Here is a 14,717-nt window from a genome sequence, read left to right as displayed (position 1 = left end):
ATGGTAGATGGCATGAGTGAATAAACGCCTTTTCCTCAACTCTCTAAGCTCCATGTAATTCTAAACTTTGCCTGAGGGTAGACTGCCCAACAGTTTGACCCTGACCTTGAAGGAGGCTAGCAGTTATAGAAGAAAGTCACACATTAAAGGGAGTGGATAGTTTATTCGAGAGAGAAGTCAAACAATACTCGGGACCTAATAATATCCCCAGCATATATAAGCCCAGGAAATATGAGGTAAGAAGTGTTGGAGAAAAGAAAATGAATAAGCCACAAGGCAGCTACCATCTTGTCCCTTTCCCCTGAAAGCTCATGCTGGACTTGAGAAGAATCTAAGGGGTAGAGGGAATGAGCTTTCCATGGGCTGTCCCCTGCTCAGAAGTACCTTTAAACTGCTGCTGGACTCAGGAAGGCTCTTCAGATTCAAAAAAACAGAACTGCAAGCTCCCCTTCAGAAAGCTCCTGACATTAGAGCCACTCAGCTACTATTTTCTTTCAAACTTGTGACAAATGGTTTGTAGTTAAATACACAGCCTAAGGCCTGGAAGTATTCTTCACTCTGAAAAACCATCTCTAGGTACTGGCCCCCTCCCCAGTCTCCTTGATCTATGACCTAGACACCTGTAGTGAACAACAGAGCTGCCAGCTGGCAATTGTTCCTACTACCTCCACTAGATGAAGGTTTCCTTTCAACGGGTCTGGAACCTTTTCTTGTCTTGGTGCAAGCTTTGGTCCTCTTTCAGTTCCCGTGTGCTGGGGTGCTCCACTCCTCTGGCCAGACCCCATCCCCACTGTTCACAGACCTCTCTTGTCTACCTTCTTATGTTGGCCTGGGCCAGAAATATGACTTGCTATGCTTTTTTCTTCTTCAATTTTCTAGTCATTACTTGGTCTGGTGTGATTTTTAGATTTTTGTAGAAGGGTTGTGTTGGGGAGCTAAACTACTTCTTCCTACTATTCCTCTTGGCTCTGCCCCCTAGTCCTTAATTTTACAGCTAAAGAAACCAGGGCCTAGAGAAGGAAAATGAGCCCGTCAAACTTCTTTTAAAAATGCTCATCCTATATGGAGAATGTTTTTCAGATTCTAAAGTCAAATTACCCTTTGGAATTCCTATCTCCATATCTGATACATAAGTCTAAAACAAGACAGCAAATGTTTATGTGTGGTGGAGGGCTAGAAGTGGGGGGTGGTAGGGAATTGTAATTTGAACAACTATGGGTGCTACTTTGGCAAACTAACTCCAAGTCATTGCCAGTTTTCTCTAAAATGAAGAAATTTCCACAGATGTATAATTTATTTTAAACAGTATACTTATCCCATATTTATTAATGTTCCAACTTTCCTTCCTCACATGCCCTAGCTTTACAAAGTTTGCCTAGTGACAGTTCTACATCATACAGGAAGACTCTGTGAAGATCAGACATAAAGACCTTTACCTTATGATACACTTTCTCATAGGAGTAAAACCCCAATGCCTTTTCTTCCACATTTATTATGTGATTACACTAAGAAAAGGATGTAGTAGTTTACACTTATAAGCTTTGGTACATAATTCCTTCCCAAACTTTGGCAACAAGATGGAGATTCTATTTTAAAACAACTAAAAACAGCCCGGTACAGATATCAGCATATTTCTTACATATGAGTCTCCTGCAACCACCACTAAGTGTCATTGGCATCGTTAGATAATTTTAGTAACTTGTCCGGAGTTGGTGCTGAAAAATGTGTGTTTTTTTTAAAGATGTCTAGTTTAGAAGTAGCTGGAGTTGTATTTGCAAAAGATATTAATGGAAACATTTTAGATCTGAAAGCAGAAATTGAGTTTCAAATCATAATCAATTTGGGCAAGTTGCAACTTCCCTGGGCCTTACCTCCCCATCTGTGAAACGAGGGGGTTGGATCACTTGGCCTCTGAGGTCTGTTCTAACTTTATGATGCTATAATCCTTTCAAATGTGAGAGTTAGAAGATTTTTCAGAATTCTACAGGGAACTTGGAGAGGTAATAAAATATATATATGTAAAATCTCCTCAGTGAAACATTATTTGGGCCACCTAAGGAAAAAATAAATGTGGCCAACTGTTTTTTGTGTCTACCAGTGCTAATAGTAGAATGGTTTAATTGGAATGGATGGTACTCCTAAATTTTAAAAAAATGCCTTCTATGAACTGGTCACTTCATTTTGTGTCTCTCTAAGTGTAGGTTACCCCATTTATAAAAGTGATTTATGAGATTCTTCTAAAACTGATGATTTTGGAGTGTTTTTTTAAAAGTAAGATTATTTATAAGAGCAATAAGGGTTGGATTGACTCTAGAAAGCAAGTGAAACAAATAGTAGAGCTACCAGACAGGAGAGTTCACCAAGAACAACTTTTACTGTTCTCAATCATCCTTTTTTAAAATTTTTTTGCTGGCAATGGGGGTTAAGTGACATGCCCAGGGTTACACAGCTAGTAAGTGTCAAGTGTCTGAGGCCAGATTTGAACTCAGGTCTTCCTGAATCCAAGGCTGGTGTTTTATCCACTGCACCACCTAGCTGCCCCCCTCCCTCAATCATCCATTCTTACCTCTCTATTTCAGCCCACAAAAGATTCAGAGCTCTCTCACAGACCACCCAAAAATTATCCTGCAAAGCATGATATCCAGAGAATAACATTTTTTTTTAGAATTTTATTTTCCAAATTACATGTAAAAGCAAATTTTGACACCAATTTTTTAAAACTTTGTGTTCCAACTTCTCTTCCTCCCTCCCTTCCCACCTCCCACCCCAAGAACTCAAGCACTTCAATGTAAGTTATACATGAGTAGTCATGGAAAACATCTCTACATTAGCTAGGATGTGAGAGAAAACAAATAAACAGAAGACGTCAGATTAAGGAGTTGTCTAAAAAAACATGTGTTTCTGTCTGTTTTCAGATACCATCAGTTCTTTCTCTGTAGGTGTATTGAAATTTTCATAAGTCCTTCAGAGTTATATTGGATCATTTCTTTGCTGAAAATAACCATGTGCTTCTCAGCAGATCACCTTACACTATTGCTGTTATAATTTCTTGGAAGATGATGTCTAGGCTCTTATTTTGGTCCTGGTTTTCAGGTAGTCCAATGATTTCCAAATTATCTCTCCTGGATTTGTTTTCCAGGCCAGCTGTTTTTCCAAGGAGATATTTCACATTGCTCTCTATTTTTTCATTCAGTTGGATTTTCTTAACTGTGTCTTGATTTCTCATAAGGTCACCAGCTTCCATTTTTTCAATCCTAATTCTTAGGCAATTATTTTCTTCAGACAGCTTTTTTATCTCCTTTTCCATTTGGCTTTTCAAGCTGTTGACTTTTTTCTGATGACTTTCCTGCATCACTCTCATTTCTCTTTCCATTCTTGCCTCCTTCTCTCTAAATCTTCCTTCTATCTCTCCTACTTTCTCTTCAAAGTCCCTTTTAAGAGCTTCCATGGCCTGAGACCAGTTCATATTTTTCTTGGAAGCTTTGGATGTAGGGGCCCTGAGGTTGTTATCCTCTTCTGAGGGTGCACCTTTATCTTCCTTGTCACTGAAGAAACTTTCTATAATTCTCAACTTTCTTTGCTTGCTCATCTTGTGGTCTTTTACTTGACTTTTAACTCTCCACTGGGGGGCCCTGCTTTCAGGCTACACTATTGTCCCCAGCTTCAGAGGGTCCCAGGTGTTTTGGTTTGAGAGGGGGCAGGTTTTTCTCTTGCCTGGCCTGTTCTCTGGTCTGAAGATAACCTCAAGCCTACTTACTAACCAACCAACCAGCAAAGCTTTCTGTGGTGTGGTTCTTAGCTTTGATGAGCCTGCGCCCCTCCTCCACCTGGGCCTCCTGCAGCTCAGGATTTCTTCCTGGTTCCCTGCTGGGGTGGGACAGCCGAATTCCTCCCTAGGTCCCACTGACACCCCTGCACTTCCCGCCCTACCCCGGCCAGCCGTTCAGCCCTCTCACCCGACCACAGGCTCAGTTCCAGAAGATGCTGGTGCTGCAGCTGATTTGGAGGCTTGGGGATTAAGTTCCACTGGTGTGGCGTGCCTGGGGTCTCTGTTGGTGTGAGTAGCACAGCACAGCCCCTTTTAATCTGTCTATGGCTGGAAAATAATCTCAGACAGTATATTTGTGGGTTTTTCTGCTCCAGGGGTTCTTTTATTGCTGTTTTGGGGGTAATTGTATCAGGAGCTCTGTGCATTTAATGTTTTTGCTCCACCATCTTGGTTCCCTGCCCCTCCCTTCTTTCTAACTTTATCCTTGATTCCTCACACTCATTTCCAATATCCAATCTGTTGACAAGATCTGTTGGTTCTACCTTTACATCATCTCACATATGCACCCTCTTCTCTCCTCTGACACTGCCAGCATGCTACTGCAATCCCTTATAACCTCACACCTGGAGTATTGCAATATGCTGTTGGCTGGTCTCCCTGCCTCAAGTTTCTCTCCACTTTACTCTATCTTACACTCAGCTATCAAAGTGATCTTCCTAATGTGCAAATCTAGCCATGCCCCGCCAAATCAACTCTAATGGCTTCCAACACCCCCAAAGTCAATATAAAACGTTTGACAATTCGGTTTAAAGTCCTTCACAATTTGGCTACTTCTTACCTTTTCTATTCTTCACCACCTTAATTCTTTCAACATACTGTATGGTTCAGTGACACTGACCACCTAGAAATTCCTTGCACAAGAGACTCCATCTCTGACTGTTCCTTTTCCCTGCTGGTTTCTCCATATCTAGAATTCTCTCTCCTAGTCTCTACTTCTGGGCTTCCTTAAAGTCTCAGCTAAAATCCCTCCTTTTGCAAGAAGTCTTTGCCAACTCCCTTAATGTCAGTGCCTTCCCTCTGAAATTATTTCTAACTTGTCCTGTTTATATCTTATTTGTACATTTGTTTGCATGTCATCTCCTGCATTAGAATATTAACTTCTTGAAGGCAGGGACTGTTTTGGGCTTTCTTTGTATCCCCACAGTGCTTAACACAGTGTCTGACCCATAGCAGGTGCTTAATAAATGTTTGTTGAATTGACTTGACATAGAGTTCTTCCCAAGAATCACTCTGACCACCATACAGGAAAGACCAGGTGGGCAAAAAATGTCTATTGTCCAGATTATGACACAGAGCTCATTGTTCAGTGTGTGCATTTTAGACAGATAATACAGATGGACGAGTTGGGCTGAACAGAAGAAACAGACAGGGCTGATTGCCCTAAGGAAAGTACAGAGTGATAACCCCAAGCTTCACTCAGAAATGAAGGCACACCTTTGTAATACCAGCATCTTACTAGTGCTGCTACAAGACATGGAATGCACTACTCTAAAGAAATGAAATAAACATCACCAGGCCAAGTCATGGGATCCCTGGGTCAAAGTGCTGGCTGTATCAATGTAATTCTACATTACTTTATAGCATGGGTGAACCAACTCACCACTACCAACAATGCATTAGGTGTGCCTGCTGTTCTACAACCCCCGCACCACTGACTAACCTTATCTTTTGTCATCTTTACCAATTTGCTGTCTATGAGGTGAAACTTCAAAGTTGTTCTGACTTTAATTTCTCTTATTATTAGTAATTAGGAGCAATCCTTTATACTTCAGACTCCTTTTAAGAGTAGTTTATGTCCTTTGACCATTTGTCCATTGGTAATCCCTTCATTTCCCAAATGAGGAAACTGAAACCGAAAGAGGCTTTATTTACTTGTCCAAGGTCACACAGGGAAAAAGTATTCAGTAGCAGATTCAGGATTGAACCTTGGTTCTCTGACTCCAAATTTAGCACTTTTCCCACTGGACCACACACCAGCTATTTGACCATGGTCAAAACCACTTAACCTCTCAGTGCTCTGGACAACTCAACAATTGGATTTACAACTTTTTTTTAAACTCAAGGAATCTTTAAAAAGTAAACAATTTATACATTCACCGTGTTTTTTGTGCAACTTAAAAAAATGACCAAAGTAAGGAGCAGAAACTTCCTGGGAGAAATTAAGGCTGTCCAGGGCAGTTAATGGTTATATTTCTTATGCCTTTTCTTTGAACTTCCACCAAAGGTGACTATACTCCTAAGAAGATCTCAATGGCTGCTTTTTAGTCAAATGAATGGGAGGTAGATCATGGATAAGGAAGACAAAGTACATAAGACCTAACACTGGATTTTGGGAAGTAAAAGGAAAAACTGATGTATATGAGAAGGGAATTTATTTCACATAAATTCTTGGGGAAAAAACTCAAGCATGGACCTAGTGGAGGGTCTAAACCACAGGTACTAGGTAAGAGCTGTCACTTTACTGATTTACTTCTTTATTTTAACTATACAGTCCAGATAAGTATTTTGGTGTCTCCATAAGAGAAATAAATTACACTAAGAAAGAATAATTAGGTTTTTGAAAGAGCATATTAAAAAGTGGTTCCTACAGGGCCACTAGTTTTTTCATATAAGATCCTTCAGAAAAGATTTTCTAGTACTAAAATCTTGGCAATTTTGATAGTCACACCAGTAAGAATACTTTGCTTTATTTTCTTTCCCTTTTGTTTCCTACCCCATTTTGGAGATTTCTTGTTTGGACAACAGATGGATAGTAAGACTGCACTATAGGTGGAGGGCTCTCTTTTGGAAAGGGCAAACTTTGGATCAGAAGGCTTCCACCCCCCCCCACTTCTTCTACCCTCCCTCCCTCCTCCTTCCACGCTACCTTTGTGGAGGTTCTCCAGGGGCTCAAGGACTCCTCTCCGGAAAGAGGCCATGGGATCCTGCACACAAGACCGGAGGCTCAGCATGCTTTGCAGATGGGGTTCCCGAAGAAGCTGTTCCCGATAGGCGACAAGTTGAGGGGAGCGGCAGAGTAGTGCAGCAACATTGTGGACAAACTCTGGTACCAAGCAGGTGTAGGCATTGTCTGCTTGGCAGTAATGATAGGCAACCACCTGCAGAAGAAAGACAAGAAAAACACATGGTCCCATGAGAGGAGGGAACAATCTGTGGGATGGCCAGGAAGTTTAGGCACAATTTCCTCAATTTTCCAAATTAAAGCTAAGAAAAACTAATTTCTTTCTTTCCTTCCTTCCTTCCTCCCTTCCTGCCTTCTTTCCCTCCCTCCCTTCCTCTATGTCTTGCTTGGTCATAAACTCTAAGGAGGAACTTTCTAATTACCTGCTGTGCCTGGGATCTGCCTTCCTTCCCTGACCCTTCTGTTCTGCAAAGTGCCATCAAATGAATTATTAATTATGTTTAGGAACCATGAATCCATATGAGAGACAGAGAGAGATGTCTTTAAAAAAAAAGACCAACAACAACCAACAAACCAGCATTAGATTCAAATGGTACCAACCTGAATCTCAGAAGTCACCACTTATTTGATGATGTCATGCTATAACTTAAGCCTTGTCAGATTTATTCTGAATTGAAAGCATCATTAAAGCCTTGGAAGGAACATGGCAGAATGGACAGAGAGTCAGCTTCAGCCAGGAAGACCTGCATTCAAGTCCTGCCTGAGAGATATTTGCTATGTGACCTTGGTCAAGTCATAATTTCTCAGAGCTCCCATGCAACTTGTAATACGACTCTAGGTTCCAGAGGAGCTGCTGATCTTCATTGGAGGAGTGGGGTTTCCTCCCTAGGCATTTCCTATACCAATGACATCATAAGACAAAAAAAAAACCAAACCCAAAACAAACAAAAAACCCCACCACCAAACCTTTACTAAACACTGACATAGTAGCATCTGTACTAGATGCTAGACTTTAGAATTTTGAATAGATGCAGATCCTGCCTTTGAATAACTAATGTACCAACTATTCTATGAGCCACTAGGCTGAGTTCTAGTTCAGTCAGGACATCACAGGCTGTTAAGCCAGGGTATTAACCTCATTTTACTGTGTGCATAGGATGAACCCCAGACCTTGTGGGTACTCTTGACTTATCAGCACTGCCAGTGACCATTATCTCCATCTGTGTGACCCTCCTGGGGATCTTGTTGGGGTAGATCAGATGGGATGGAGCTGGCAGGTAAGATCCTCAGTTTCATGGTGCTATATCCCCAGGATTGCTGCATTGCAGAAAGAACCACTTCTACTGAAAGTCAGTCAATAAACATTTATTAAACACCTACTTTGTACCAGGCACTATGCTAAACTCAGAATATAAATACCAAAAAGAAAGACAGTCCCTGCCCTCAAGGGGCTTACAATTTAATGGGGGAAAGATAATACACAAAAGGAAGTTGGAAAAGCATCTGGGTAGGGAAAGTAAGATGTTGGAGAGATCCTAAGGAATACAACTGTATGGGAAATGAAGCGATGGCTGATTTGGGTACCTTTCTCAAATGGAAGTTCTGGGAGGAACTCTCTACCCTCCAAACAGAAGTTCCAGGGGCAGAAGGTACTTAAGAGTTGTAAGTACTAAAGCTTATGTGACACTGCAAGATGAAGAGGTTCCTGAGGCATGATAGAGAAGTCCAGAGGTATGCAGGCAGGTGGGAAACGAAGGAGTCCCTATTTGTATACCCCCTTCTTCTGGCTTAAGCTATCCTAGACCCTACCCAGGATGGTTGACTAGAAAGAATGTCACCATCAGGGGTACCCTGTGTAATTCTCTCCCATCTTGCCTGGGATACCTGACTTTTTCATTCTTTTTCTTATTGGACAAATGGCATGAAACTAGCTGTATCCCTAGGTATAATTAACCTTTTCTGACTTCGCAATCTTTTGCCTAGAATGTAGAATATGGACTTGTTCTGATTGTTGTTGCTGACATTTTGTGTTGTTACTGGATCTCAGCATCCCTGTCATTGGTGAGAATGCAAGTAATCATTTCCTACACTGACCTCTTAAGCATCCTTGCCTAAAGGTTGGCCAGTCAAGTCCTACACAAAGTTATTTAAAGGGTAATTTTTTTTTCCCAAACAACTTACTTAGCCACATCTTAAAGTTCTTCTTATTGACTATTAAAGAAATTCAGTAAAAGTCATTTGTACAGATGAAACTAGAGACTGGAATTAGTTATGTGGTGCATATATTACATACTGACATTATTTCATTACCTATTGTGTCTTTAAGCGTAATGTCATTTCTCTGGTTATCTCTTTTAACAATGTGTTTTTATTGTTGCCTTATCTAAGATTATGCTTCTATCCCTGCTTTATTGAATTTGCTTGAAACATAATTATGTCCAGTTTTAAATAGGTGAATCTTTATGTTTTGGGCGTGTTTCTTATAAACATTTTGGGATTATGATTTCTAATTTATTTTGCTATAATCCTTGATTTTATCCCATTCATGTTTACAGTTATCATTGTTAATTTTCTATTTCCTGCTTTTCCTCTTGGTCTATGAACAAAGAAGAAAGGGGTGGATAAAGAAAGTATCTGTCACTAATAATGTATATTTGAAGTGGTTTGTTCCTACTCCACTGTTCTCACTCTCTCCACAAGCCCAGACCTTGATTTTTGTTCCTTCCTCTTAATCCTTTATATAACAAAATATCTGAAATTGAAGTTTGTTTTGCTTGTGACTTTCTTCTTTGAATCTACTCTCCTTCTTAAACTCCCCTCCCATTTTCACTGTCTCCCTGTTGAATTTAATGTATTTCTATACTAAACTCTGTGTGTATGTGTGTGTGTGTGTGTACATACATGTTTTCAATCTGCCATTATCCATTTCAGAAGAGCGAGGTCATGAGATGTCTGCTCTCTTCATACCTTCCTTCATGTTTGTGTATTCTTCTTCTGGTGCAACCCTTTTATGCAAAATAGTAAAATTCCTCCTCCTCCTTCTTGATCCCCTCCCTAGGATACTTCTTTTCCCTTCCCTTTTGTAAGAATAAAAGAAAAAGATCCATCATCTTGTGTCTTTAAGTCTCTCTGTGACCCTAAAAAACATATTCTGAAGGTACATATTTTTTCTCTTAATTGTTGTTGAGTCATTCCAGTTATGTCTGACTCTGTGTGAACCCATTTGGATTTTTTGGGGGGGGGGCACAAATACTGGAATGGTTTGCTATTTCCTTCTCTGGTTCATTTTACAGATGAGGAAACTGAGACAAAAAGGGTGACTTTCTCTGAGTCACACAGCCAGTAAGTGTCTAAGGCCAGATTTGAACCAGTAAAGATAAGTCTTCCAGAATCGAAGCCTAGCACTCTATCTACTGCACCACCTAGCTGCCTGTCTTTTCTCTAATAGGCTGTATTTCATCATTACTTAACCTTCTAATTACCCAAATTTATTTGCCTTTAGAAGCTTTTCCTGTATTTGTGATTTCAAAGTTTCTACTCAACACTAGTCTTTTCGTCAAGAATGCTTGAAAGTTTTCTATTCTATTAAAGACCTATTTCCCCCCCCCCCCCCCCTTGTAGGATTGTACTCAGTTTTACAGGGCAAGTTATTCTTGGTTGTAAGCCTTTATCTTACCCTTTGGGATAGTATATTCTAAGTTTTTTTCTCCTTTGTAGTAAGTAGTTGCTAAGTTATGGGTGATCCTGACTATGGTTCCTTGGGATTTGAACTCTTTCTTTGTGGATGTTAACAACCTATTTTCTTGGACTTGTAAACTCTGGGTTTTGGCTATATTCCTGGATGTAATCAGTTGGGGGCAGGGGGGTGTTCTTTCAGGAGGTGGTATCAGTGGAATTTTTTTCTACCTTTATTTTGCCCCTTGGTTCTAATACATGTGGGTAGTGTATGATTTCTTTTATTAAGAAATTATCTTGGGGCAGCTAGGTGGCGCAGTGGATAAAGCACTAGCCCTGGATTCAGGGGAACCCGAGTTCAAATCCGACCTCAGACATTTGACACATACTAGCTGTGTGGCCCTGGGCAAGTCACTTAACCTTCAATGCTCTGCAAAAAAAACCCAAACCAAAATTAAAAAAAGAAATTATCTTATTTTTACCAATATTTAAAAAAAATAATATTCTTATAGTTTTTTAGAGTCAATGAACTGTTTGCTCATTCTTTTTTTAAATTTTTCCAGTTAGTTCACAATTTGGGTAAGATTTTCTATCTTTTCTAAGATTTTTTATTCTCCTTTCAATTTTTTTCTTCCAAACTCTCATTTCATTTCTAATCTAATTTTTTCCTTCTTGTTTAATCTTCACCAAAACTCCTGTAGTCCTGATGGCTAATCCATTTAAAAATTTTGAGGCTTTTTCTATGGGGGCTGGTTCTTTCTCTGGTTTCTATTTTGACAACTCAGGGCTGAGATCTGATTTGGGTATCTGATTATTGAGGTGTGAGCTGGTTTAAAACACTCTTGTTAGAGTACTGGCTGGCTCCAGATCTGTTTGTGAGAGCTTATCCTGGCTTCCTTGGTGGGGGCTCTTTTCTCCTCTGCCAGCTCTTGGCCTATTCACTGGGGCTCATGCTGGCTTTCTTGATGTAGCACTTCTACAACCCACCGCTGCTGGCTTCTGGCCATCTTTCTTGGCAGTTATGAACTGGATGGAAGAGCTGACCTCTGCTGCTTTCTTGATTAATGACCTTTTGGGGGATTCTTTCTGATATTGGCTGAGGTTCCCATGGATGATGTGGACTTTTTTTAATGACTTCTCACATCAACCTCTTAACTAGAAATCTCACAGGTTTTTATTTTTTAAAAGCCTCATTCTTTTCTTTAGATAAACTGGCCATTGCTTTAGAATCTTCTCTAAGCATATCAAGGAATTTAATGTAAACTATTCAGCAGCCAAGGCATTTATCTTCTCACTGAATAGTGAATGTCAATAGTCATGCACTCATAGACAGAGATCTTCCTCTTTTTTTTTTTTTAAAGGCAAACAGCAAACTTCTGAACTTTTCATGCATATTTTACTTCAACTGGTTCCACATGTTGAGGATTAGAATTGCTGAACAAATCAACTTTGATTCACCGACTACAGAATGTAGCACGCTATCACTTTGTAAGTAAATAATCCAAAATGTGAGAAGAGAGTTATTCTTTCACTGACTACATTAGAAAATGTTGGAGCCCTTAGTCTAATGTGGTCTCAGCTAACAAAGGTCAAAGCTATAGTAACTCCTTCATGTGCCTCTATTTCTTTTAGCTGCAGTTTTCTGGCAACTTGCCACAGGCCTATATCAAGAACTGTAATAAATCTTAAAATTTCAATTCCTTTGAAGGAATTTGAACAGGAAAATAATTTAACCTCTTTCTGAGATCTTGGCTGGAGAATAGACTGTTTACAAGACATTTTAGAAACAGCTATGTATGTATGTACAACCTGTCAAAACCATCTTGTAACAGTTCTATAAAATATCCTACTGCCACTATCTATAATTTTCTCCCTAGATGATAAGAATAAGAAAGCTAGCTCAGGAATATTTATTTTCTTTAGGTTTTCCTTGTGGCAGTACTCAGGGGTAGATACTGGCTCACTCTGTGCACAGTGAGGAAGTGAGGAAATTATTATAAGTATCATCCCTTTTAGTTGCTGTTACCAGAACCTTTTAAAATCTGCTCATATTTGTACAAATATCTCAAAACAAGTAGTTAACTATCTCCCCTGATGCCACCCTTCCCCCCACTCCATACCACATGCCCTCTGGGCAACCTCATTACTTACATGATTTTTTTAAAATTTCATTTTTATTGATGCCTTCCCTATATTAAGTCAAGGTGTGATTTTGTAGATGTAGGAACTTTCTTCAGCAATATAGATCATAACCTGGCTATGAATTATGCTCTTAGAGAATTGCTTGTGATTCGGGGGGTTAAGAGATTAGCCTCTGACCAATGAGCTAGTAAATGTCAGAAATGTGATTTAAATGCAGGCCTTCTTGATTCCCAGTTTAACACTAACTACTCTACCATGCTGCCTACTATTCCTTATACTGAGTTATTTTTTTCCTCTTAGGGGTTCACTAGGTTACATTACAAAACATTATAATAATAACTATCCCTTCTGGTATGTACTTAAAAAATTTTAAAACCCTGAAAACTGTAGGCTATGGCTTGTCATAGCATTTCAAGATTATTTAAATTCTAAGTGAGAGTATCTAAAATAGATTTTGTACATCTAGAGTTAGGCTCCCTGGAGGAAGTCATGGGTACATTAAGGTGCCTTTTATAAGGTGAGGAAGAGAGTGGGCTGGTCTGCCAAAGGGAGAAAATACAGGATCTCTCTTTGCCCTATGAACAAAAAGTTCTTGCAAGAACCCTATCTAAGGCGAGGGCCAAAAAAAAGAAGTATGATTCAACTGAAGGAATTAGTTCAACACTGACTGACCAATAAGATCAAGTTTTAAATGAAAAGCATGTTATTTATTCTTGTCGGCACTAGGCTGGCTGACTTGCTTGCATTAGTGTGTGTGCCCATGGCTTTTCATTGCCATGGGCAATACCTCCAACTCTAACTGTTGTATATAGATTGGGCCAGGATCAGGTTCAACCTTACATAAACGACTGGCAGCTCTGAGCTTGCAGAAATACATTGAGATATCAAAATTTAAATTCCATAGTGATTAATGTTTGAAACATTCTTCAAATCAACTTTAGAAGTCCAGTGCTTCATCTGTCCCTTCTTTGTCCCCTATTCCACTCTTCCTTGTCTCCCTCCCCATCTGCTTTGCTGTATTCCTATGACTCAGTTCTCTTTCCAAGTTGAGGCCAAGAACTGGCTTCTAATAGCTGTAGCAGTCTGGAGACTCAGGGCAGGTTACCAATGATCACTATCCAAAATCCTATGTTTCCTCTTTATTCCTTAATCTTTCCCCAATTTAATTTCCATTCCCTACTCTGTAGATTCTAATATTTATTCATTTGTTTTTGAAAATAATAAATATTTTTATAGTTTTCAGTTCCAAGTTTTATCCCTCCTTCTCTCCCTGAGGCTATAAGCAATAAGATATGGGTTATACATATGCAATTATGTAAAACATTACCATATTAGTAATTTTGTAAAAGAATACTTGAATAAAAGAAAAAATGAAAGAAAGTGAAAAATAGCATGCTTCAGTCTGTGTTCAATCAATATCAGTTCTTTCTTTGGAGGTGGATAGTATGTTTCATCAATAGTCCTTAGATCACTGTATTGCTGAGAATAGTTAAGTCTTTCACAGTTCTTCATTCAATGATATTGCTGTCTCTTGTGAACAATATTCTCTTGGTTCTGCTAACTTCACTATACATCAGTTCATACAAGTGTTTCCAGGCCTTTCTGAAATCATCCTGCTTGTCATTTCTTACAGCACAATATTCTATCAGCATCATATACCATAGCTTGTTTAGCCATTCCCTAATTGATGGGTATTCCTTTGATTTCCAATTCTTAGCCACCACAAAAAGAGCTGCTATAAATATTTTTGTACAAATAGGTCTTTTTCTCTTTTGGGGATGTCTTTGGGATATAAACCTAGAAGTGGTATTGCTGGATCAAAGGGTATAACCAGTTCTATAGCCCTTTGGGCACAGTTCCAAATTGCTCTCAAGAATAGTTGGATCTTTTCATAACTCCACCAATAGTGGATTAGCGCCCAAGCTTTCCCACATTCCTTCCAACATCCAATATTTTCCTTTTTTGTTATATTTGCTATTCTGATAGGTATGAGGTGATATCTCAGAGTTGTTTAATTTGTATTTCTCTGATCAATAGTGATCTAAAGCACATTTTCATATGACTATAGATAGCTTTGATTTCTTTGTCTGAAAACTGCCTGTTCATATCCTTTGATTATTTATCAATTGGGAAATGACTTGTATTTTTATAAATCTGACTCAGTTCTCT

General features: G+C 39.3%; 1 protein-coding gene across 11 annotated transcripts in view; it reads right to left on the bottom strand.

Moving 5' to 3' along the window:
* TANC2 (tetratricopeptide repeat, ankyrin repeat and coiled-coil containing 2) overlaps positions 1–14,717 on the bottom strand; it is a 558,975-nt gene that overhangs the window by 76,110 nt on the left and 468,148 nt on the right. For all 11 annotated transcript variants that reach the window (XM_044000435.1, XM_044000439.1, XM_044000440.1 and 8 more), the window contains one exon: positions 6,696–6,927. In XM_044000435.1, coding sequence (XP_043856370.1) covers positions 6,696–6,927 — 232 coding nt within the window. The remainder of the gene's footprint in view (positions 1–6,695; positions 6,928–14,717) is intronic.

This window comes from Dromiciops gliroides, chromosome 4 (assembly GCF_019393635.1).
Source record: "Dromiciops gliroides isolate mDroGli1 chromosome 4, mDroGli1.pri, whole genome shotgun sequence".
Lineage (NCBI taxonomy): Eukaryota > Metazoa > Chordata > Mammalia > Microbiotheria > Microbiotheriidae > Dromiciops > Dromiciops gliroides.
The sequence above is the reverse complement of the archived record's forward strand: the minus strand, read 5'-3'. Positions and strand labels throughout refer to the sequence as shown.